The sequence below is a fragment of the Peromyscus leucopus genome, chromosome 6 (genome assembly GCF_004664715.2).
Source record: "Peromyscus leucopus breed LL Stock chromosome 6, UCI_PerLeu_2.1, whole genome shotgun sequence".
Taxonomy (NCBI): domain Eukaryota; kingdom Metazoa; phylum Chordata; class Mammalia; order Rodentia; family Cricetidae; genus Peromyscus; species Peromyscus leucopus.
This window is the reverse complement of record NC_051068.1, coordinates 4,634,363-4,662,060: the sequence shown is the minus strand read 5'-3', so window position 1 is coordinate 4,662,060 and position 27,698 is coordinate 4,634,363. Positions and strand designations below refer to the sequence as shown.

At 36.5% G+C, this 27,698-nt stretch overlaps 1 protein-coding gene across 3 annotated transcripts in view; it reads left to right on the top strand.

The window, feature by feature from the left end:
* Naaladl2 (N-acetylated alpha-linked acidic dipeptidase like 2) overlaps window positions 1–27,698 on the top strand; it is a 1,293,636-nt gene that overhangs the window by 578,851 nt on the left and 687,087 nt on the right. For all 3 annotated transcript variants that reach the window (XM_037207283.1, XM_037207282.1, XM_028875806.2), the window contains one exon: window positions 12,801–13,302. In XM_037207283.1, coding sequence (XP_037063178.1) covers window positions 12,801–13,302 — 502 coding nt within the window. The remainder of the gene's footprint in view (window positions 1–12,800; window positions 13,303–27,698) is intronic.

The following is a 27,698-nucleotide window of genomic DNA, read 5'->3' as shown; positions in this document are numbered from 1 at the left end:
AGGCCTTTAATTCTCCCCCTTTAAATAACATGTAAGCAACACATGGTTGATACATATTTGAATAAGTCTCAACTCATAGTCTTCATGTATATAAACTGATGATGAAAATTAATTTTTCATATAAACTGTCAAGCAGATGTGATAATGTGTGGTTGTAATATTTCTCTTTTTTTAAGTTAAAACACACATTTTATTGTAAAGGTTAACAGATGCTACTTTACCATACTTGAAGAAAGGTCAGTTACAGGAAGAATATGATCTAAAATGATAATTTTCTCATGAGATGTAGAAGAAAATATTGAAAAGAATTCTTTGCTTGACTTCAATATTTGCATGACTCTATACATGACAGGATAGGAAGACATAATTAACAGAACTCAGGGTGGTTTATTTTCTCTTTTATTATTTTGTTATTTTTTATTGTTTATTTGTGTGTATGTCACATTGTCCCCATGATGGTCAGATGACAATTTTGTGGAGTTGATTCTCTCTTTCTGAAATCTAGGACCTGAAGATCAGTTCATCAGGTTTGGCAACAAATACCTTTATCCACTGAGCCATCTCTCTATCCCTGTTTAGACAATTCTTAAAAAGTAGCTCAACCTGGATCCGGTCATCACTTGTCAAGTGAAAACTCTTTTATATTTCACCAAAGTGGCTAAGGGTCACAAGTCTTGCCTCCCTTCCCATGGATGTGCTTCTCATACCCAGGGAAACATGATAAGCCACTCAGTGAGGCCCAGCTTCTCAACATATATTTATCAAGTAAGACATATGGCATGCAGTTAATCCACAACTAATCTCCTCCTTCACTGTCACACTTTGGGTTAAATCACCAATTTTAATTTCCTTTCCTTTGTGGTCCCAGAACTTGAAAGCTCAACAATAAACTTTATATTTGGACTTTCTTCTTGTGTTTTGAGAAAAAGAATTGGTTTTCAGAATATTCCCAATTTAGATTTGAGAAGGTTTGTATGATATGTTTTGCTAAATAGTTTTATAAGAAATACATACATTGTGGCCGGGCGGTGGTGGCGCACACCTTTAATCCCAGCACTCGGGAGGCAGAGGCAGGCGATCTCTGTGAGTTTGAGGCCAGCCTGGTCTCCAAAGCGAGTTCCAGGAAAGGCGCAAAGCTACGCAGAGAAACCCTGTCTCGAAAAACCAAAAAAAAAAAAAAAAAAAAAGAAAAGAAAAGAAAAAAGAAATACATACATTGTATAAGTGTTTCCCTCTGGGATGGCTTTTCCCAGCAGTTAGTCATAGTAAAATCATAGTAAAACCTTTTTCTTAATAAAATCCCAGAGTGTGTATGACAAAGCCATTTTAGTAAGTAAAGCATATAGACTCTGAGAGCCAGAGTTGCCAATCTGGGCTTAGAATTGTCCTTCTATATTACAATTTTGGAAAACCCTACAATATAAACTTCAGAATAATACATTTCTAGTTTGCATAAATATGTTAATACTTTTTTGGAAAATAAAGATATTTATAAAGTAAGTCAATACATATTTTTGAAAATGTAAAAGACTGTTTTTGGTGGCCTTATGAAGATAAAATCTTTGCCTATTCCTGGAAATCCAAAGCCTCCATAAAAAAGCAACAATTTAAGATCATTCGTGTCAGCTAAAAGGATAAAAGATTGCAGTGTGTCTCTCAAACCAAGAGACTCCTTCTGACAGCTCTCAAGGAGCTAAGTGATGACTGTGGATGCACTAACTCTTGACACCCTTAGAACCCTCTCAAGCCTGTGTAAACCACACGTAGTAGGGAGAGGGACAAAATGAACCGAAGGGGTTTAATGATGGAAAACTGGTCAATAATATGCCAAATGTGAGCTCTAACTGCCAAGTTCCAGGCAGCATTGTTATGCTTTGTCCTGGGCAGCAGAAGGAAAGAGAAATTTGAAAATGTTGGTAAGAAGAGAGCATAAGGTAGTGGTTATGGTCTGTTTCTCTCTCTCTCTCTCTCTCTCTACTCCCAGATGGTCTTTTATTCAATAAGCCTCTTGCCTTAGAGCTGTTGCTCACTGTGATCTCTTAGTGGCTCATCTAGGAAGGGTCCACCAAATGTACCTTTTCTGCCTCTTTATCATTATAGTGAGAGGCCCATATGTGTACAGGTATGGAGCCATCCACTAGAGAATGAAACATCTACCAATGGCCACACATTCAAAAAGAGAGTGAATCTTTCTTCCTAGAAGCTGCTAGCTGCCTATATTCCTCAGATCTTAAGCTGAGATTCTGAAATTCCTGTGAGTGCTAATATGATTTATGGTCATAGCACCTGAAGTCGCAGGGCAGGGAGAAGCATGACATGCTTTTCCCCCAAATCAGTCCTCTCAAACCAACGAACTAATTGGCATTCAAAGGTCCAGGAAACACTCATTGTACTTACAGATTCTATTATAGAACTGTCACAAGAAATTGAGAGTCTACCTCATGTTTTAAAATTAATCTACTAGAGTCATTTATTTATTCTACTTGTAAAATAACTTTTACAACAAAGAAAGCTTTGGAATATCTTTCTAATTCCAATAAGACTTACAGCATCTTTTATATTGAGTTAAAATACTGTTAGGAACATCTAAGTCAGTGAATCAAGTCAGTCATTGTTAACAAACTAATGTAAATATACTCACATACAAATAATCATAAATATGTAATAATGAGCACACTACATATATAGATAAATATGTGTAATGTGTTTATGATTATATATTGTTAACTCCTGAGCCTATTTAAGGGAAATGCTAATCATAATAGGAAATCCTTTTCTTTTTGTCATTATTCTTCCCAGAAAGAGACTAAAGATAAACTCATATAATACTAAGATTTAAAACTGATTGTTATAAGTCAGACATACTAATTTTTATAACACATTAGCCAAAAATCTCTCTTACCTATCTGGACCATACTATTGATTAACAAGGCATTTCCCACTCTGGAAGTACTTGAGAACAGGGCTCCATTCCTCATTATATATAGGTTCTTGTTAATAAGACTTGAGGTATCTGGTCATGTTTCATTTTTATTAGGGCTGAATTTTAATGTTGTGTGTAAATGGATTTTTCTTTGGGCTGCCAGCTCACAAAAAAAAAAAAGACACTGAAGACTTACTATTAATCATGAAAGCTCAGCCTTAACTTAGGCTTGTTCTTAACTAGTTCTTATAACAAATTGACCCATATCTATTTATTTACATACTTTTAAGTGGCTCAGTCTCCTTTACTCTGTGCTCCGCATCCTGCTGCTTCTGCATCTGGGTGGCGACTCCACCTTTCTTCTTCCCAGGGCTCTCTCTGTACAGCAGTCCCTGATATACCTCCTTCCCAGCTATTGATCATTCAGCTTTTTATTAAACCGATCACAGTGACACATCTTCACACAGTGTAAAGGAATATTCCACAACAGTTGTGAGGTTGATATCTCTTTTTTTTTAACTTTATGAAATTTATATAATGACTTCAGTTAGTAAAAAAATTGCAGAAATTTATACTGTTTTCAGTATTGTAAACACAGATGTCTCATTTACTTTTTCACTGCAAATCTAATGTATAACTACTTAGGTTTTAAATATATGCAGTTTAGACATAAAGATATTAAAGAGTTATCCTAAATTGCATAGTGCACCTAAGATTTGATTGCAATAGTCTTAGTATATAAACTGTTAGCTTGAAAATGTATAAAGGTGGAACACCAACATAGTAAATTCTCTCCTTGTAGGGATGGAGGGGTAGGTCAGTAATTAAGATGACTTACTTCAGAAAATGTGAGTCCTGACTTCAATTCCTGGCACAGCTACCTGTAAGCCCAGCTCCAGGAATCCAATCATTCTTCTCTTCTCTTCCACATTCCTCCCCTTTCTTCCATGTTTACATGCACATACCACCACAGAGACATTCAGAGCACAGTCAAAAATAAATCTTTAAAATATTAATTTTCTCCTTGTGATTATTAAACGAGAGTGAATGTTCTGATCATATCCCTAAGTAGAATATGTAATGTAGGACTTATTGTCTAAAAATTATAAAACATTTATTCTCGCCGGGAGGTGGTGGCACACGCCTTTAATCCCAGCACTCAGGAGGCAGAGCCAGGCGGATCTCTGTGAATTCGAGGCCAGCCTGGGCTACCAAGTGAGCTCCAGGAAAGGTGCAAAGCTACACAGAGAAACCCTGTCTCAAAAAACCAAAAAAAAAAAAAAAAAAAAAAAAAAAAAAAACATTTATTCTCTTCTACAGTGTTTTGATAGCCACTATATTAGGGTAGACCTGGAACTTCCACAGATTATATTCTACACTTGAAAATTTCCAACTTATTTCTATATTTCCTTTTATGTCTATGTAATTACCTTGTTTCAGTCAGTAAGAATGTAAGAGAATTAACATTTAGAAAATTGGACTTAGTTTTAGACATATTATGTTCTGTATATGAAACGTTATTATGCTTATATGTTTGAGTACGTATGTATGTAGTATATGGTTATGTTCATTTAGTTGTGTACACATGTATGTGCACATGCACATGTGTACAATTGAGGAAGCCAGGAGTAGATGCCAGATGTTCCCCTGCACTGTCCTGCCCATGCTATGTTCTGTTTGTTACAGAACCTGGAGTTCATTGAGAGGCTAAGGCCGACTCGTTACTGAGCTCCAGAAATTCTGTGTCTCAGCTTCTTCAGGCCTGGGGTTGCAGGGATCCCTGCCACGTGTGGCTCTGATGTCTAAACCCAGATCCTCAGACTTCATACTCACATGGAAAGCATTTTGCCTACTAAGCCGCCTCACCATCTCTGTAAATTTATTTTATTGACCTAATCTTATATTGGCCTGAAAAATATGTTTTAATTCAACTCATGTCTTCTTTATTTTTCCTTATAGAAGTGTAAGTGTATGTGAATGAAAAGTGTTCCAACATCTGAAATTTATAATGTTAATATCGAAAGGTCGTATCTCAGTAAAGAAGATTTGTTGAAATCAAAAGAGTATATTATACTTTTCATAGAACAGATTTTTTTAAAAAGGATCAAATGCCATACTATAGAGAGTATGTATATTGTTGAAATTTCTACTAGAAGAAATGTGATAAATACTATGGCTTTATCTGTACTATACTGGATTTTTTTCTCCAGGGAGATTTATGGTGTGTTCTGGCTATTTACTTTCTTCTTCTTTTTTCTTTAACTTGATACAAGCCTGAAATATATGGGGAAATGGAAACTCAATTGAGAAAATACCTACATAATATTGCCCTGTAAAAGTATATGGGTGCTTTCCTCATTAATGGTTGATGGGGATCTCCTCCCAGCCCACTATCTGTCAGCTCCCACCACTGAGCTGGTAGTTCTTGGTTCTGTAAGAAAGCAGGTCAAGCAAGAAGACAGAGAAAGCAAACCAGTAAGCAGCACTCATCTGCATCAGCTCCTGCTTCCAGGTTCCTGCTCTATCTGATCTCCTGCCTCAGCTTTCTACAATGATAGAATGAGAGTACTAAGTATATATAAGCAAAATAAGCCTTTTCTTTCCAAGTTGCTATTGGTCATAGCCTTCAGCACAGCAATAAAATCAAGCTAGGACATGTGGTTAACATCGATTAAAGTCTCTGTGTTTGTACTATTTTTAAGCCATTGAAGTGATATGACACTTTAAGTTAAGTGGATCACATGCCTCAGTAATATAAACATAAGTTTAAGTAGCAATTATATGATCATAATACATGTCTACAGTTTGTCTTTGTAATATAAAATTTCCATTTCACTCTGGAATTCAAAAGTATTATTTAAAGGAAACATGCTATGTCATTTACTTGCCTGTTAGAGCACAGCTGTTTTATTTTATAGAGAAGTGCATTCTATGGGGGAAAGGAATCACATTTTCTCAAAATAGCACATATTTTAAAAATTTTAGTTATTTGGAGTTTACTTTTCAATTTTGTTTTTATTTGGTTCATTGAAGTGAAAATAAACTGCTAGAGAAAATACATAAATGTTATATTTTGTAATAAGTCCATAAACTTTTCTATAAGAGAAGAAAAATTTAAAATGAACTAGCAAATTTAATATATGTATTCATATTTGCTGTTATATTATAGATGCATATATAAAATAAATTTCATATATACCTATATAATATATGTAAATATAATTGTTTTCCAGGTAAAGGATTACAATCTTCCATTATAAATGCTATTATGTACTCATTTCCTTGACAATTTTCCATCAGAAATGTTTCTGATGTTTATTATATCAAGTGACTTCACTATTCTTTGACCCAGGTAGTGTTCCACCACAAGAAAGAGTTTACTGAAAATTATTAGTGTGTAATGAGGCTAAATGTGGTAGTGAGGATGTCAGGCAGACACCCATCATGGTGAGGACTTAATATCTGTATCTGCAATACACCCTAATTGATGGCTCTGCCTGGTGCTTGAAAAGCGTTAAATTATGATGCGCATGTGATGGAATGCCTATTGTCAGGCTAGAGATGAAAACTCGCTCTCAACATTTCAGTTCGTTTTTAAATGATTTGTAGAGAGATGACTTTGAATGTTTATATTAGAGGTCAAAATTATAATTATCACAATTTCTTCACAGCTCTCATATGCCAAGTCTTCATTGAGACAAGCCATGTTTACATTAAATACTAAAAAATGAAAGAGAGGTGGAGGGAGAGGATAGAAAGTGATATGTGAGAAAAGTCTAGATAATGTCATTAAGACAACGGCTGAGCAAATCCATCTACTATATATAACTGAAAATGTAAAGACAATGTGGTAGGGTAGAGGGAGAGTGGTGAGAAAGGGAAGAATATGGGGTATAAACTGTTGTAGAATATTAAGGTATGTTACTATTGTTTATGCTCTGGAACATTTGTTTAATGATGCAAAGATGTGTTTCATTAAATAAAATTCACCTGTAGTCAGGAGGCTGAGTAAAGCGACTAGTTGTCAGGAAATGGTAGGGAGGAGCCAGGTGGAGAGGGGTTTTTCAGTAGGGTCCCGGGTCCAGGAGTGTATTTTGCAGGACAGGAGCAAGCAGAGGACCTGAGCTACTTGGTATTCAACCTCTCTGAGGAGTAGAATTCTACCTTGACCTTTGAGTTCTTTAGAGGGATGGAGATTTAGGTAAGTTCTCTGTGCAGCTTTGAAAGAGTCGGTGCCTGAGGGAACGGAATTCCCTCAGGCCATGGCTCTGCAGCCAAACCACTGGTGGTAGCAGCGAGTAGCAGTTGCTGATTCAGACAACCTTGGCTTAAAAGGCACCGACAATTTAAAAAAGGAACAATAAACAGATCAAAGTACATGATATACTTCAAAGAAATTGTCCGTATGAAAGGTATATTTACATAGAAAATACACAAATGGGCTTCGAGGAAGGGCAGGGAGGGATGTGACACATATGAGATGAAGCTGGAAAGGAAAACTTGGGGTTGCAAGGGAGAAAGTGAGAATGGGAGGCGGAAGTTAGAGGAAAGAAGAAAGGAGCGTCAATAAGACTGAGTGTGAAGATTCCGTAAGTAGATGAGTGGTGAATCTGTGTCATGCCAGAACGGTAACAACTTATTGATGTTTTAACTAAAGAAAGAATTACTTCCTTTGTGATAAGAAATTGCAGTTTATAAAGTACATTAAAGTAAATTGGCTCCTGAAGTATTAATTGTTGGTTTATCACCTAATTTGTAGCCCTCATTTTATAAAAACTCAGGTCATTTTAGAGCATTTGTTCCCCAAAGCCACCTTACACTGTCTGAATGAGGAACGCAGTTCTGGAGTCCGCTTTGCTCTGTGCACTAGGGCGGAGTAAGTCTTTAATTCATTCAGCTATCTTTGGGATTTTCTGACTACCTAGTATATTTATTAAATGTATTATTTACACAAAGTATTATTTTCAGTCCTCCTCTATTTCTTAACCAAACATCATTTAAGCTGTCTGAAAAATTATCACTAACCTAATATGTCATTCATTTTATCTGCATATTTTGATGTAATAAAAACAGAAAGTGAGCCGGGCGGTGGTGGCGCACGCCTTTAGTCCCAGCACTCGGGAGGCAGAGCCAGGTGGATCTCTGTGAGTTCGAGGCCAGCCTGGTCTACCAAGTGAGTTCCAGGAAAGGCGCAAAGCTACACAGAGAAACCCTGTCTTGAAAAACCAAAAAAAAAAAAAAAAAAAAAAAACAGAAAGTAAGCACAGAGCTACAAAAGAAAAAACAAAACCAACAACTTTATACAAATGCTGAGCTTTCTTAAATTGCTTGGGAAAAATTATTTTAGAAAAGAGTCAAGAGTGAAGGAGTGAGAGAAAAAAAAAGAATACAAGAAACCATTCCTGATGTTCTAATGCCTAGAAAAAGCAATTTCATGATTATGGTTAAATATCATGTTTTTGTTTTGATATACAGACTTTATTAGTCTCTTCTTGTAGCGGTAACGCCCGCATTACCAATACCCGTTCACCATGTCCGAGCGAAGGGCTGCGGATTAAAAAATAGAGACAAGAGACAGCGGGTCATCCGTACGATTGGATGTCGAATGTCGTTTATTGAAAGAGGGAAGAAACCTTAAATACATACAGGCTTACAGCATAAATGGAGGAACCCCCGGAGGGCAGAAGTTCGCTGTCAATGGTCTACATTCCAGACCCAATGTTCTACATTCTTGCATCTAAGTAGTTAACGCCCAAAATGCAGGATACATAAACAAGGAACTTCCCTTAAGCATTCAGAAGGGTGGATACCGGCAGGGAATCTGAATAGGGAGGACATCTGATCGAGGTCAGCAAGCCAGGCCGCAGCCACTCCCAGTCGGGGGCCAGGGCCCATGGCGCCCACATCTTCTGTCATTACTATGATCAAATACCTGACATAAAACAACTTAAAGGGGGAATGATTTATTTTAGTTCATTGTTCAAGGACACAGAATCCATCAAAATGGGAGAGACAGTGCAGCTGGGGTCTCTGTGGCAGCAGGAGTCTGCTGTGTGGCTCTTTGCATCGTTGTGGATCAGGAGGAAAAGGTGAGAGTGGAAGTGAGACAGGCTATAAACTTCAAATACATGTCCACATCCATGACTGCGGTCTTGACACATATCCAGAAGGTTCCACAACACTGCAACCTCCAGCCGTCTTGACCCCCGAGCCATCTCTCCAGCCCCAGAATTATGTATTTATGGTACATTATATAATTCATTTTATTTCTTCAATCTTTTACATTTATTATTTTGTCTCTAAATCTAGAACTATTACTTCCAATTCTTTTAATCAAAACTACAAGCAGTGGATAAGCTATTCTGCTGCCATGTTTACTCTATGGTGTGAGCCCCAGGTGGCAGAGAATCCCTTCCCTTCTCACCTCTCTCTGTGCTAGTCTTGCCTCAGCATCTGTGGCATGGGAAGCATCCCTGGCCAGCACGGCATCCCAAGGTCTGCAAATGAACTGTGCTTGTGCGTTCTGAGCCTTCTCAAAGCTTTCCCTGCCTAGGTTCCTGGTTCACATTCCTCCTCTTTGGGTAAAACTACCAAAAGCAACTGAGAGTTTACTGTGTTTTTAAGATTTATTTTTGTGTGTGTGTGTTTGCATGAATATTTGTCTGTGCTTCATGTCTCTCTAGTGCCTGTGGATGCCAGAAGAGGGTATCAGGTCCACCAAAATGGGAGTTATACACATTTGTGGGTTCTAGGAACTGAACTTGGATCTCTTGAGCAGCAAATACTCAAATTCTGAGCCATCTTTCCTACCCTAAGAATATACATTCTTAAATAATTACTTTTGTTGTTCTATGATCCACATATGTGGTATCTTTGTCAGTATGAGGTGACTGTTCAGTTGTAGAGGTTAACCAAGAGTAATGTCAATAAACTGTAATATCTGGGGTTCTGTAGGACCTTGCTGGCTAACAACTTAAAGAGAAATAATTCTGACACTGGGTTTTATATTTGCTACACTGTGATGCCTACTAGGGGTGTTGTTCCTTTATTATAGGGTAACTTGGTTTAAAATCTGTGTGTGTGTGTGTGTGTGTGTGTGTGTGTGTGTGTGTGTGTGTGTAAGCAAGCTTGTACAGTAGTAAATTTCCATATGACATTTTCAAAAGGTCTGTAATATTCATTACCACATCCTAAACATTCCCTTTACCCTTTCCTCCCACCCCTACCCCATATGACCCTTCCACCTCCATTACTTCCCCTTTCCCCTTTATATCATCACATTGTATCTCCCCTCCCCTGAAAGTCCTTCCCTTATGATTTCTCACAAGTTTCCTGACCTCTATGGATATTCTAAAAGAAACATACACATCTAAATATTCAACATGAACATTCACATATCAGAAAAAAAAGTGAAGTTTGTCTTTATGTGCCCGAGTTACCTCAATGGAATCTAGAACTGGCAGCATAGCCTGCGACTAGGTAGGCCATAGACCAGAGGGGAGAACCCACTACCATTATTCTACTAAGTTAACATCATATTAAGATAAGTTGAATGACATCATTATGTGCATATAGTAATGCAACTCTCAACTCTCAACGAGAAGCTTTTCTTGTTGCAGTAGATTGGCAGAACCCCACAACTTGTCAGAATACAGAGAACAAAGACTGCAGAGTGCTCAGCACTAATTGAAACCTGTGGCATATGCTGTTCCCCCAAAGCATAGGGATCATGGAGGAAGAGGGAGTGTAAGACTGTAAAAGCTTTAGGCTGTGTATGATTGCAATAGAGTGGCTCTCTGAACACAACAAGACAGGTGTACATATGAACCCACAGCAGTTGTGGCAGACAAAATCAGCATGTGGTCTTAGAAGGTGGGCGCCCTTCCCTGAGGACCTCTTAGCAAGTAAAGCTGCTAGGAAAGGGCAAGTCACTTTTCTAGGCACTATGATCTTGCCCTTGGTAGGACCACACTCTAGGGTTGGCCCTTCACCCAAGAGCAATTGCACTCACTGGAGTTAAACAAACAAAGGACGTGAAACTGGGTGAGTAGGGATGTGGGAGTGCATTAGAAGGAATTGGAGTAGGCAAGTACATACGATCAAAATACATTATATGAAATTCTCAAAGGGTTAATAAATACTATTCACAAAATAAGAAGAAATCTTAAATTCATTCTTCCCATAAATTCTGTTAGAACAAAGCACATTTTGTCTCTTCTTTTGGGTTTTATAGGCATTTGTCTCTTGAAAGTGATTGTCTTGTTTCCCTTGTAAGAATAAGAATCCATTCATCTTTCCTTTGTCTGTTTTGGGTCAATTCTGGATAAGAATGGATCCTTTTTGATAGAGTATTATATGGGAATTTTAGACTTATATTTTTGTTGTGCATGATTGAATATTAAGTTGTGTGTAATATTCCTAAAAATTCAGAGCATTTTTATTACTTGAGTCTCTGTTAGCCAACCTGTGAAATGTCAGAATTCTGTGGCTGATGCTACCTTATCTCATGAAGCTCTGGTTTTTAATCTTCTTTGTTGATATTGATTTGTCAATGACTATTATTAAGAATTAACTTACCAAATATCAGTTGAGCATTGTGCTTTACCCCTTCCACTGGGAGATATAGAATGTCATAAAGCATGGCGAAGGACCTCTGCATCCAGCTAAGATGACAAGTCTAGCACACATAAAATTTAAGTGTAAACAGTGTAGACGCTGTTAATCTGGAGCAACAATGCTCCAGTGACTTACAGAACTGAGACCACCTACAGTAAATTAGCTGACTTATCCTAAAACCGCTCAGCAGGACACAACAGACAGTCATCCGAAACTGTAGGAGAGAAAAACTTCCATCTGCAGCCTGCAAGGTTATGAAACCAAGACCTCCCAAGCTGGCAAAGTGTCTGGTCTTTGGACCCATGCCATCCTGGACTTTTACTTAAACTTCCCTGATCCGGGCCAGTCTATGTCACAGCTCCTGGGAATGCCTTTGTCCTGGCTGATAGCTTAAAAATGTCAGGCCCTTTTCTTTAACCATGGCTGTGTGGATGTGCCATAGTATAGCATTGATTCTTGTTTATCCGCTTTACCTGTTCCAGTTGTAGATTTGTGTTTTCAGAAGCAGCTCTAGCTTATGTAATCATCCTAAGGTCTTTAATCCTTTTTTCCTTGGAAGAGATCAAATCATTCCTTCAGTGCATTTGTCCTAAAATGTTTAAAGTTGTTTCTAAAGACGGGCTTGACACTGGCTTCACAGTTACACATTGTGCACATTTGTATTCTCTTGCCGCTCTCCACAACTGCAGAAACTGGTTGTATATGTAGTTTTGTAATGCTTTTTAAATAGGATTTCTACCAAGTACTTCCAATTTTTAATGCTTATGTCTTCCTTCCCTATTATATTTAACAGAAAATATAATTAAATTATTGATGATTAAATGTTGCTTTCCCTAGGGAAGTGGTTACACTTACTAAATGTAGGGGTATATATGCACATGTGCGCATATGCATGTGAATGTCAGAGGACAATGTCAGGCATTCTCACTTACTTTCTTATTGAGATAGGGTCTAGAGCATGCATAGTTATCTAAGATATCTGTCCAGCCAGTCCCGGGGATCTCATGTTTCTGCCTCCCTAGTGCTAGGACTATAGGAGTTTATACCACCACAGTCAGCTCTCTTGCCTGAGGATGGAGTCTAAACATACAACCTCATGCTGGAGCTACACCTGCCTAAGCCTCCTGTCCAGACACTAATCATTAAAGTTTTATGCACTCACATAGACTTCCTTGTTTTATATTTTGTTTTTACTTTTAATTTTAAAAATAAACTAGTTATTTTAATGTAGTATAATATTCATTTTCTCTTATTTCCATAGGTAAAAAGATGGCTTATCAGAAGGTCAATGCAGATTTAAGAACCTCAGGACACTCACAGTACTTAGACAATGATGACATCCAAGCCACTGCTCTTGATTTAGAGTGGGATATGGAGAAGGAGCTGGAAGAGCCTGGCTTTGACCAGTTCCAACCAGATAATGCTGAGACTCAGAACTTGGGCCACTCAGAAACTTTAGACCTCCATCTTGATTCTATTCAACCAGCAAGTTCACCCAAAGGAAGGTTCCAGAGACTTCAAGAAGAGTCTGACTATGTTACCCACTACACAAGGTCTGCACCAAAGACCAGCCGCTGCAACTTTTGCTACCTTTTAAAAATAATTTGCACAGGCACCATTCTATTTAGTTTTGGAATTCTAATAGGTTATTATGCACACATGAATTGCCCTTCTGATGCCAAACCATCACGAACAAATGACCCTCAGTTATACCAAGATATTCTCAAGACGATCAAAGCAGAAGATATTAAGAAATCCTTCAGGTAGGTGCAGAGAAATGGATGTTGGTGGGATGCATTTCCTGGGAGGTAAATCTCTGAAGAGAGATTAAACTGGAGTTGTAAGTTTGTTAAGAGGATGAACACAACTTACACCAGGAATAGAAACTTATGGAAGGACACACATTTTCAGGTTTTTGGTTCTGCAATATAAATTTATGATGTGCTTTTATGAATTGATAATAGTAACCATAACTACAATGGCAACTGAAGACTCTAGCTTATGCATTTTCTCCCTTTGAGAAATCTTGCTAGGCCATGTTGGGATACAAAGATGGTTTGAAACAAAAGCAATAAAAACTAAGATATTTATCACATGATTACAAATTTAATGGCACCACAATGAAATACATATGTTTTATAGGATGAGATAACTGCCATTAATTACTCCCAGGGGAACTAGGGGTTATTGAAACCTTGTATTTTTCACCTTTCAAGTAGGCAATCTGTTTTTAAACTCACTAGGTTCCAACCATCAGATAATCCAAAAAGCTACCTTCTCTACTGAAGGTGACTTAGTGGGATAGCTATGGGACCAGAATGCATTGATTATTCAATCAAATTATAATAAAACATTCTTATTGAGGAATTAATCTGAGTTGTTAGGAAGAGTACCAATGTGACAACTTGATGATTGTTATTGGCTCATAGTTTACATAAAATGGGTGGAGAAGAACAATTGGAAATTGTCTTCCAAGAACTTAGGAGAAACAAACAACCTTTTGTCACTTGTATGAAGGTAGAGTCCAGCAGTACTGCTTTCCCAGAATGTTTGTTGTGGATCATAGTGATTTACAACTGCAGAGTTGCTTGTAAGTGTATGTCTAGTGATCTTCCTGGGAAAACTTACATTAAAGATGTATGAAGTGTAGTAATGCTGATGAATTCTAATACTTTCCATGATGGGAAGACAGTTCCTATGCACATCTTGTCTGGTTTTCACTGATGCTTAAGCATCCCTGGAAATGTAATTGGCAGGTGATAATTTGACACAATATTTCCTCATGTAAAATTTCTCAATTATTGAATTGAGTTAAAAATTGTGTATTATAAAGATCTATTGTGTCAGTTATGAGTTGACCTATACATGAGAAAATAGCTTGAATATTTCAAGCAATGGGTGAGCAATTGTTTTATTTTATTTTGTGTGTTGTGTAGGGTTTATGTACACATATATCTAAAGGCCAGAGGTCAGTGTCAGGGTTCTTCCTTATTTGTTCTCCATCTTTCTTTTTGAGACAGTGAGTCTCTCTCTGAATCTGGTGTTTATATATTCAGATAGTTGCCCAGTAAGTGCTAGGTGTCTTTCAGTGTTCTTCTTCCCAATTATGAGATTTCAGCTGTCATGTGTAGCCATTCCTGGCTTTTATATGAGTACTATGGATACAAGTCACATCCTTTCTCTTGCAAGGCAGGGACACTTTTGAGCAAACTACCTCTTGGCCAGCCCCCAAGCAGTGGATATTCAGTGTAGACCTGTTATTACATCAGGGATGAAGAATGTGGAACTTATCAGAAAATAGTGAGGCAGCCCAGAATTAAGCCACCATTAAACCTAGGAAAATAAACTGGTGGATACTAGAATTTTCTGCTTACACAAGTGCAGGCAGGACACAACCTCAGCTAGAGACAATCCCAAGTCTAGAGAGGGTGAGAAGCACAGTATCCCAGCTTCCTCCTGCCCCCCGGGGTCCTAGCAGCTCCTCCAATACCTGAATCCAGAAGGAGGTTGACTGGGAACCCCAGAAACTTCTTCTAAAATTGTCAGAGGCTGAGCAGAGGTGAGAATCAGGTCTTCATAAGCAGATGCCTCTGTCAGTGGGATGCTATTTCTCTAAGACAAAAGGTTAATTAGAACCGTATAAGGCTGTGTTTACTTCACCAAGGCATCCCGCTATATTGTAAAAGTAGCTTCTGCAAGGGACCTATGAGATTAATTTCTCTTTAACATTGGGAATAATTACATTCTCCCCTAGCTACATGTCAGTTTTCAATTTATGAGCACAATGTAGTTCATAGCCTCAAACCCATTGTTGTCTTTACATTGGCTTAGTCGGAGTCAATTCTGTGTGAAGTCACGAGGGATTGCCCACTTGCATTTTATTTACTAACTAGGCTACTTATATATTTTCTTTCTTTACACTTGATTAATTTTATTTTCAGCACTGTAAATACTTTTAAAAGCTTGCTAATATCTTTATTTCAAATAATCAACTGATGATAAAATTTTAAATATACAACTAAGTGAGAATATTATATCCCTTATGATGGAATTTGAAGGAAAGTATGTTTTATTTTCCAAATAAATAAAAGAAAATCAACAAAAATATGATATATCTAAAGTTAACCTCAACACATACATTTACCAGGGATTAGTCTACAGGAATATCCCACGGTAAGACACATATTCAATTATGCTCTATAAAATAGCCATGATTTTTCTTATTCATATAGTTTTCTTAGATAATAGTGTTTTGGTACAAATACATTTATACTAACTATCTGAATAACATCCTCTCAGTCAATGACAACTTTTTCCTCAAAAATATTGCTAACCATATACCTTATTCTAAATTATGTGCTGGTCTCTTGCCAACTTATAGTTATGGGAAAAGCGATTCACAATTGAGAAACGTCTATAAAATTTTCTTGTAGGCAAGTCTGTAGTACATTTTTTTTTTTACTCACTATGGGCTTGTGCTCCTGGGTTCTATGAAAAAGCAGGCTGAGCAAGTCATGAGGATCAAGTCATGGATAAGAAGCTTCCCCCCTTCATGGATTGTAATTCAGTTTCTGTGCCAGGTTTCTGCCTTTAAATCCTGCTATGTCATCTTTCAATGATGAATAGTGATATGAAATGCAAGCAAAATAAACATATTCCTCTCCAAGCTGATTCTGGTCACAGCATTCTGTTACAATGATAGAACTTTAATTAAGGCAGAAATTAGTACCAGGAGTGGGATACTGCTATGATAAAGCTAACAGTGTGTTCAGGAGAAGATTGTGTTAACACTGGATCTTTGGCCTGGAAAAGCCATTGAGCTCTCAGAGCTTTTTTAACTGTTGTAGGAAGTATTTTGGCAATGGATTCCTCTTTATCAATTTTCAGTTCCTTTCCATGCTCTACAAGTATTTCTAGTCTTGTCAAATAATCTGTCAATTGCTCTATGTAAAAGATATTTGCAGTTCATATTCCATGAAGAGAACAAATTTACTTTGTTGAACAGTAGATTCCCATTTTTATCAAGTCCTTACAGAATTAGTATTTATAAGGAAGAACAATCATTGTATGATAATAGGAATCAGATCTGCATTAGATTTATAAATTATTTATTGAGAAAATAACATTGCTATTTAGACTTTCCAAATATTATTTCAAAGCAGTAATATGCACATAAAATTTGTATTATATTATCAATTATGTCATTAATCAGGGATATGTTGTGTTTATTGAAATAAATGACAACTTATATAAAAAAACAGATACTATGAAATGTTAAGATATTTCATTAAAACCTCAATTTCCAACTGTTGAAGAAGATAATTACTACTATATTTTTAAAGCCACTATGTAAAATTATTAAAACAAATACTAGTGTATCAGGACCTTTAAGATTACCAAATGACATTACCATCTAGAAAGTCTGTACTCCAGAATCATATAGCTGAGGTCCGTAAGAATTACATAAGAACTCATGTTTCACTCCTGTTTTAAATTCATGAGTTTGTGCATAGGTGCAGATAAGTCAGTTTCTGAGTGTCTTGAGGACTTCATAAAAAATAAGTAAGATTACTAACAAACTGACATTTGTTGACATAGTATCAGCAGAGAGGTATGAAGGTCATGTACATGTACTGCATGATTGTGCTAATCAATTTTCTCAGAGTATGTTCTTAGTTATTTATTCCAGTACTTGTTGCTTGATGGAAAATGAACTCTTCTTTAAGTTGATAGTTTGTTTCCTACTTATGTTGTTCTGTGTTTATGCATGTAGACTTGCAATATGTCAGAGATACTCTGAGACATCAGATTAAAATAGGTTATTAAAAGTTGCTTTAATGTATGCTTTCATTCATTTTGACAATGAAGGTTATTGTAAGCATTCAAAGATGAACCTGATTTTATATCATCTACAAATAGGAATTTTCTTTTGATTAGGACTGGATATATAGAATTAGAATTGATATTATCCAAATATCTTTGTTCACTGATTTCAACTAAGCTTTGACCATTGAAAAAGCTTAACTCCATCTCTAGATGTATTCCAGATTTTTATTTTCATTCTTTTTTAAATTGAAATTTGATTTTTTCATTTAATGTATTCTAACTATGATTTTGCCATCTCTAACTCCTCCCAGATCCTTCCCAACTCTAAAGAACCCAAATATCCACACCTCTATTTTTTCTCTCTTTCTCGTTAGAAAACAAAAGCATGGACATGTACGGATGCAGTTACAGAGGCAGCACACACAGAGTCTGCACAAATTTAAGTCAGATGAGGTCCCAGAGCTGAGAGAGAAAGTAGACAAAAGGCCCAATCCCAACCCAGAGGATTTCTCCTGGTGATAATTGCCAACAAAGTAATGATTTGTTTTCTCCAATTAAATGTCACTGGGTATACAAACCACATTTAAGGGACATCCCATGCCAACACAAGACAAACTCTATGGTATGTTGTCTCATAATGCTTTGTCTGGAAATTTTTTGTTTGTTGTTCTTGAGACAGGATTTGTCTGTGTAGCTTTTGTAACCTGTTCTGGAACTTGCTATGTAGGCCAGGCTGGCCTTAAACCCATAGAGACCTGCCTGGCTCTGCCTCCTGCGTGTTGGGATTAAAGGTGTGTGCCACCACTGCCTGGCTTGTCTGGACAATTTTTTATGTTTTAGTTTTTCTCCTATATCTTCAGCAAGTAACTTTATATCCTAGTTCATAATGAAAATTATCTGTCTAAATTTGGGGGAGGGGAGCCCAAAACATTCAGGATCCCGTGAAATGCTTATGTCCAGTGCACACAGCTTCTCCCAGTTGTAATCCTGGCTACCTTGTATGAAACACAAACCTGTTGGGCTTCTCATATTACTCTTTATGTTTGAAGTGGAATGAATAGAACAGGAATAACATATTATATAAAAACAACAATAGGCCGGGCGGTGGTGGCGCACGCCTTTAATCCCAGCACTCGGGAGGCAGAGCCAGGTGGATCTCTATGAGTTCGAGGCCAGCCTGGACTACCAAGTGAGCTCCAGGAAAGGCGCAAAGCTACACAGAGAAACCCTGTCTCGAAAAACCAAAAAAAAAAAAAAAAAAAAAAAAAAAAAAAAAAAAAAAAAAAAAACAAAAGTTTATGTAAGAAATATAGTTTAATGTATTTTTATATATTTTATGCAGGTCTAATAAATATCATAAGTCAAAAATGGAGAAGTATGTTTAAAGCTTCAACATTATTTAGAAATATATTTTAATAAGATATTTAACCTGAGACTATATCTAAACTGAGTGTATCTGTATACATATATTTAGAAATATATTTCTAAATAATATATATACATATATATACACATACACACACACATATATATGTATATTTAAATCTCATACAATGTATTCTGTCTTTTATATTATTAAAGGATCAGCCTTAATAATATACTTCCTAGGGGCTCAGAAGAGAAACTATGAACAGTGAGATTTATTTTTGGGAAATGAATCTAAGTACACCAAGCTCTTTGTCCGTCTACTTTATTCCTCTGGGATAAAATCCTATCTACATAGCTACAGTTCTGTACTCAATCCTAGTTCCTTTCTTGCTTGATTTGTCTCTACTTTATCTATTGTCTCCTATAAGTTCTATCTTAATTCTCTCATCTTAGTTCTGCCTCATCTAGGTCCTTCTCATCTCATTTTTTACCCATCTAGAAGTTTCCCATCTGGCTCTTCTACATCTTCCATCCTGACCTCCAGTTCTCTAGTCAAAAGTTCTCTCCAGCCAAAATCCTCAATATCCTCTCTTTGGTGTCCTTATACCTCAGTTCCCCTCAGTCTCTGAGGTGTTCAGTTATAAACCCAAGCCAGCCATAGTGATCCTCTGGCAGAGCAAGGTCACCAGGCCGGAATTCTTATGGAGTCATAAAGGCAGGTAAGGATTTTCCTCAGGCAGTGGCCCTCAGGCTTTCTTTTACAACCCAAATGAGTGCTAATGATGGGTTATTCAAGAAGGTAATTTATGTGCTCAATCTACATTCCTAGAAGTGGTTAGGTAGGAAATTAGGAGTCTATTAGTAAGGCTGTAGGGAAGGAGGGTCTCACCCCTAATTTGCACAAGAAATAAAGCTGTCCTCAGGACCTAGAAGACAGGTGTTGTTTCATTTGGCCTGGGATGCTTGATAGGTATTTTAGATAAATACTCTGTTAGGAGTTCTTTGAAGCTTGCATAGCATTACAAGAAAATCATTGTGGAATCAGCTCATATATATATATATATATATATATATATATATATATATATATATATATATAAGCTAAAATATCACTGAGACTTCCTAAGCCATGGCTTGACCTTTGGAGAAGTCCTTGACTTTTCAAGTAGTAGCTTTTGTGATAGTAACTGAATTCCATTATGTTTTCCTGCGACTTGCAGCAATTCTGATCATGGTTTCCCCTCTCCCAACTCCTCCTTGATAATTTTCACCTCCTCAACTACACAACTTGGTGTCCTTTCTTTCCCTCTCTTAAGAAAGCAAATAAATCAGAATAAAAACAAAGAAAAACTCAACACACACACACACACACACACACACACACACACACACACACACACACCACAAAATTAGAACCCATAATGTACAAGCAAAAAACCTGTAAGGTTAAAAAAAAAAAAGCCTAAATAAGCAATATGAGACAAAAGTCTATATATGCATATAGGCTGTTTCCAACTTACGGATATTATGAATAGGACAGCAATAATCATGGATGAACATGTATCTCTACAAGAGGATGTAATATTCTTTGGATATAGTCCCCAAAATGATATTGCTAGATCTTAGATCTTACGTTTGATGTTACCAGCTTCCTAGGGCATCACTACACTCATTTCTACAGTGCCTATTAAAGTCTGTACTCCCATTAGCAATGGGTGAGTGTTACCCATACTCCACATCTTTGCTAGTGTGAGCTCTCATTATTCTGTTGATTTTGGTCATTCTGACTGGTATAAGATAAAATCTCAAAGTAGATTTGATTTATATTTCCCTGATAACTAAGGATATTGATTTCTTCAAACGCTTCTCATTTGTGTTCATCTTTTGAAAATTCTCTGCTTAATTCTATACCCCATTTTATAACTGAGTTATTTCTTGATGTCCAGTTTTTTTTGTTATTTATGTATTTTAGATACCCAGCCTCTATTAGATGTGTAGTTGGTAAAGATCTTTTTCCAGTCTGTAGCCTGTGACTTTACCTGAATGGTGGTGTCCTTTGCCATATAGAAGTGCTTCAGTTTCAGGAGCTCCTACTTACTATTATTGGTTTTAGTGCCTATCCTATTGGTATCCTGTTCAGAAAAGCCTTTTCCTGTACCAAAGAGTTCAAGGCTACACGTTACTTTCTCTTCCATCAGGTTCATTGTACCTTGTCTTATGTTATAGGGTGATATATTTGTATTCTTCATGCAGCCATTTTATTTGGGTTGTACCATTTGTGTAGAAGATGTTATTGGTTTTCTAATGTGTCTAGCGTCTTTGTAAAAAAAAAGAAGTCAGATGTTCCTAACGTATGTACTTAGATCTGGGTCTTCAATTCAGTTCCATTGATCAACATATCTGGTCTGGTGCTAAGAGTATACTGTTTGTATTACTATAGCTCTGTAGTACAATTTGAGATCGGGGTGTTGATACAATAGTGCTTTTATTATTCAGGATTGTTTTTACTACCCTGTGTTTTGTGTTCCCATGTGAAGGTGAAAATTATCCATTCAAGCTCTATGAGAATTGTCTTGGACTATTGATGAGGATTGCATTGAACCTGTAGATTGTGCTTGGTGGAGTGGCCATTTCACTATCTTAATCCTGAGTGTATATTTAATTCAAGAATTTCCTTGTCTTTTGACAATCTAGATACCATAAAATATAAGATGGAAGAGAAGCATGTTGTACTCTAATTGTTTCTCATACTGTTTTTATTTTGCATAAATATAAGGACAGCATATACAAATGTTATTATGTTATAAAGTATCACCCCAAAATAACCCATTCTAGTATCTTTAAGAAATAACTCTTTTTACCTTTAACTATCAATCAACAAAATTGCATTGTGCCACATATATTTAATTAGTAACTACTTTAGATGTATCTTCAACTAAATATACTTAGAACAATGTGTCAGGTAAATGAATGTAAATATAATAATTACACTAACATACTGCTTGGTGTGAAGTGCTGTAGGTGTAAGAATTTTCTTAGGGATTGCTTATAGAGGAACGTTTAAGTTCTTCCAAACATTCTTAGAGATAAATGTTTGTATTCTTATTTAATTATTCTTTTCTCCATAAATGCCTAGAAGCAAATAACTACTTCAGAGAGTTTAATTTAGTTGTTTACTTTGTGTTATGAAAGTGCCTTGCAGAACCACCAGCCTTCTAGGTCCTCATTACTGGTAGTTTTTGATAGACCAGCAATAAAGTTGTTGTTTTTCATATGTTAATTGACTTCATTTGTATTTCTTTTTGTTTATATGAACAACTTTCTAAGGAGTCCATCCCTCTGGATTTTACAGGTTCAGAAACAAAATAATATAATACAAAAATAGAATGCAATATGTACAGCACTTTTTTGAGTTTATTTTATAGGTACATTTTTAAATTTTGGCTTTTGTTTATAATTTCAAACATGGTTATTGTATTTACATCATTTCTACCCCTTTTCTAACCCTTCCAACTTATCCCATATCCACCTATCAAAATCATGAACACTTTGATTATTATTGTTTCATACACACACACACACACCACTTACTAATTCCATTTTGTGTAGCTCATATGTACATATATTTTGAGTTCACAACTTGAGATTGGATAACTTATTAGGATGTTCATCTGGGAAGGACTAATTCTCCCTTTCTTAGCCACTATTAATTGCCTACAGATTTTTCATCTAGGGGCAGGACCTCGTGAAATTTCCCCACCCTCATTAGCATGTCAGCTGGTAATGCAACCTTGTTAGGCAACCATGTCCTTGAGTCTTTGTGGGTGCAGTTTCCCTGTCACATGCAGAATGCCCTGTCTTTCAGAAGAGATGCTGGTCCTCTGGCTCCTGCAATCTTTCTGCCTTTTCTCCTCCAATGTTTCCTGAATCTTCGGTATAGTAGAGGTTGTGCTGTAGATGTAGCAATTTGGATTGGAGACCCCATTGATCTCTACATTTTGTCCAATTGTGGATTTCTGTAAGTATCTCTCTGCTTTAAAAAGAAAATGCTTTCATGAAGGTTGAAATGCACACTTCCCTGTGGGTATAGGAGAAGCATCAAGAAGGCAGTTAGAATGCAGTTAGGAATGACTACATAAATTTGGGAAGAGGGCAGTAGTAAGTTCTCAACAGCTGGTGCTCTGATCAGCCATAGGTAGATAGTTAAGTTTATAATATTAGACATTAATTATTTCCTATTGAGTGGCCCTATTCTAATAGTGGTACTATTAGAATCTGTTGGTTTCTCCTGAATACAAGAGCCACTATAGTGCACTTGGGATACCTTGCCATGCTGGTTATTGTTGTAGTTTGTTGGTTTTGGAGATGGGAGGGTTATTGATTGATTTTTCTCCCTGGCAGCTTGCATAGCAACTCCTGATACTATAGGAGCTAGTCTGCAGGGAGGAGGCTTCCAGGCGAGGTCCAGCTCAATTCCTCCATGTCTTATTTCTCAAGTGTGTGGTGTCTTCAAACAGAGTCTTCCCTTCTAGTTATCGGCAGTGACAGAGGGCAGGAAATAACCTACATTGTTTTGAAAGAATTTTGTGCTTCTCTGATCAATAACGTGAAAAGAGGATTTCCATTCATAGCACTGTTCTGTTATTGTTTGTCTGTTTTGTTTTATTTTGTTTTTGATAGCTTATGTGTCTTGAAGGAAATATTATCATCTCAAGTACTGTAACTGCCTTTGAATATATATATATACATACATATATATATATGTATGTATGTGTGTACAAATATATAAGTATGTATATACACATATACTTACATATGTGTGCATTTTTAGTTAACTATGTTTTCTTATGACTTTTCCAAACATTCTCAATGTTATTTTCTTTCCTCCTACCCTTTGCCTCAGTATTGCCTCCCTCCGGCTTCCACAGTCTACCCAACTTGCGCCCATTTTCCTCTCCACAGAACCTGTATCATACAATCCCTCCTGTAGACCCATTTTGTTATCAAATACACTGAACAATAAGATAAAGCACTCTAAAAAATTTGTCTTACTTAAATGTTTACATTTTTTTAATATAAGCAATGTTATTTAATTTATTATCTGCCTTGATACAGTAAGTTAGATATATGTGAGGTTACACTATAAAGTAATCTATTAATGTATGTAAAACATTTTTATCCTTAAGATGGGGATTAACTATTCAGAAACTTTTGAAAATACTAAAAGTATCTCCAACATTATGGTGACAATTGAGAGCTTTCTCAGAAACTTAATCAACTGTGATTTATTTAGTATGAAAACTGGAAGCTGGTTCTCAAATCCCATTTATTTTCAGTTTTTTTTAAAAATGTATTTTGAAAGATCATCTTCCCTCCCACACTTACTTTTCTTTCTTAAAATAAATATTTTAATTGTGTACATGCATGTGTGTCTGAGCATGGGTTTGTGCCTGTGCATGCCACGGTCACGGAGGCCGGAAGATGGCTTTGGATCCCCCAGAACAAGAGTTCAGGAGGTAATCAGCCGCCTGTCAGGAACTGGGTTAGAACTTGGTTTTTTTTTTGTTTTTTTTTGTTTTTTAACTATTGCGTCGTCTCGCTACCCTTTATCTCCCTTCTTTCCATTATCTTTCACTTTATTTTAGTAACTCATTGATTTTATTATTATGTGTGTGAGATAATACTTTTTGTACCAGGTAAACCTTACCAGGACCATTTCAGTTAGGTGTCGGTGATTTAAGGACACGACCTGAAGCCATGACAAATGTGCAGCAAATTTAAATTCCTGTGCTTTCCTCTTTCCTGTACCCAAGAGTCACACACTCTTCACCACTGTTTCACACCTCCTCAGAGCCCTTTCAGTTACACACATTAGCAGATCTTACTTCATAGTCAGAGTACAGAAGGGAAGATTTGCAGTCTTATTCCAATGGGAGTTCTGTGCTAGATCACATGATAAGAATTCACTTACACATAATCGTTTATAAATGAGAGCAGAAAAATCCTTCATGAGCCCCCATGGGTTAATTTCTGGGTTATCAAAGAGCTGGAAAGAGTTGGGTGTTCGTGGCACATTTCTCCTCTGACCAACAGGAAGCTAGGTCTTGTTTTTCCTGGTTTTAGACAAAGTCCCATTCTTGCCCATGTTTGCCACTGCTCTCCTTAGTCCAGATCTTTCTTTCCACTTCCTGTTCTTAGCAATTTCATTAACATGTTGACTGATTTTTCTTCACCCTTCTCATTCTGTTGTTTTTTTCTTTTAACACCCTGCATTACAGAAGATGATAGCAGAAATGTTGGGATAAATAAAGAAAGCATAAAGGCACTGCTATTTTAATTAAAGAAAAATGCATAAATGTATGACCAGTGTCGTAAGTCAATCTATTCAAATGATAACTGAATTCACCAGAAAAAGAAATGATGGTTTCTTAAGGAAATAATTATATATTCCACCATTGAGCTCTCCACATTACAATCATACATTGTCTTAAATTTAATCACAAAACGAATGTGCATAGGAAGTTATAATTTAATTATGCAGAGAATCTCATTACTCTGAACTTTACATAAAGCATTGCTTAACTTAGAATTGTTTAAGTCATGCAGAATGATATTACTACTTTTCACTGATTGGATGCAACTCACAGAGCTTATAGGAGTTAAAGTCCCACTTACTCTTCAGGTGAATGAGGGTTGTTGAAAGCAGTGATTTTGTCTGTAATGCCCTCCCCTTGACTTGCTCAAATACTGGCTGCCTACAAAGTATGATCCAGTGCCAGCTCTATCAGAACTCGTTTGTTGATGTCACATCAGTTGTATTTGTTTCTGCTCCCACCCCTTCTCTATTCCCTCCACTCCACATACTTCAATGGCTTAGGACTGTACTGCTTTGTATAGTGGAGGAAGAAAAGTGAATTCAGCACATTGCGTCATATTAGACATGAGCTCAATAATCTTTCATTAAAGATCATAGAGCCAGCACATGGATGCCCTTGATAAGCCTTCCTTTCCCGCTCATTATCATTTCAATTGTTGGAAAATTAAAATAACATTCTGATTACTCAAGTTCCTTAGTGAAATTTTAAATAAAGACTATCTGTATATGCATAACTCTTCTTTTTATTTTCATACATTTTATGCACATTTTTACAGCCTGTACCCAAAATTGATTTTTAAGTTAGAGGACGTTTTTATTTCATAAATATGCATATGAAGTTCTACTACGGTCCAGCTGAGCTTCGGGGAAGCCAACAGTTTTTACTGGCTTCCTGTTTTATCCTGAAAGGTCACTTTCTCTCTCCCTCTCTTCTTCTTCTTCCTCCTCCTTCCTCTTCTCCCTGCTCTTCTTCATCCTGTGTCTCTTTTTCTCACTCTTCTTACTCCCTCAAGTATTACTGTGCAACACAGAAGAGCCTGGAACTTACTATGTCTCCCAGGCTGGTCTCAAACTCATGATTTTCCTGTCCCTGCAACCCAGTGCTGGTACTCTACATGTACACTGTATTGGTGCCATACTGTCAGTGAGATAGTTTTATCCCATTCATCAAGATCTCTAGACTGACTCAGTCAGCTGTTTGTCCTGGGATTTAGTTAACTTCAAGGTAGTCACATTTTTTTTGTACTTTTTCTTATGAACTGATTATAATGTGTTTTTATTTACGTTCATCTTTTTATTATATTCATTGCAAAACAGAAGCAAGATCAGTCAGATTTAATAAAAAGAGATTTAAAAAAATCATTTCTTCAGTGAATAGGCAAAGGCAGGCGAATCTGTGAGTTTGAGGCCAGCCTGGGCTACAGAGTGAGTTCCAGGAAAGGCACCAAAGCTACACAGAGAAACGCTGTCTTGAAAAACAAACAAACAAATAAACAAAACAGGGCTTGATAATGATAATACTAACTAGAGCAAAGTGGAGGTTCAGCAAGTGGAGATTGATAATGATGAATATTCTTTTCTGTTTAACAGTCAAGGAAATCAAGATTCAAATGTCAGGCTCCATCATTTGAAAGTTAAAATCTGAAAATTCAAAGCTGTAGAAATCAAGCAAGATACTTGAAATTTTCTACCAAAGATATTAATGCTATAATCTCATAAAGATGCTTTACAGGTAACAGAGTAATATGTGTTTAAAATAGATTATGCAAAGTTTATCAAAGCAAACTAAATATTCTATCTTATTCACTGAAAATTCCCAACAGATTTTTCTAGATGGGAAGTAAATTTGGTAAGTAGTTCAAATCTACAAAAGAGATGAAGGAAACATCTCTCTCTCTCTCTCTCTCTCTCTCTCTCTCTCTCTCTCTCTCTCTCTCTCTCACTCACACACACACACACACACACACACACACACACACACACACACACACACACACCACTTACAACTCTTGTTGATTTTTTTCCCCTGTAGAAGACAGGTTAACTCTGTACTAATTTAAGGAACTTAACTAAAATAGTAATTTTACCTGGATTTAAAAAAATCATGTATCATTTCAGAATAATTTAAACTATGAGCCCTTAGAAGTATACTGAATATTGACATGGAATTTGTTATGCTCAATTAAGTGTAGTTGTTCACAAATGTACTCTAACTCAGGAGAAACTGGTGCAGAAAAATGGTGGATATTAGGCCTGCCTACCAGCCCTGGAAGTTCCTATCAAAACTGAATTTTTTTAAGAGGCTGGCATGGTAGCTTAATAGTAAAGCTCTTGGCTAGCATGCATAAAACCCTGGCTTGAATTCTTAGTACTAAAAACATGTTAATAGTTACCTTTATTTAATTAATTAATGTATTTTTGGATCTTGTTTTAATGTAGAAATACTCAACTTGTACAAAGATACAATTTTAAATTACATTATATTATATCTAACAATGTTTTCAAATATTTTATGAAAGGCAATCATTTTCTCCAGTATGTTCAGTTCATGGCATCAACATGTAGTCAATTGCCCAAGAAAATTACACT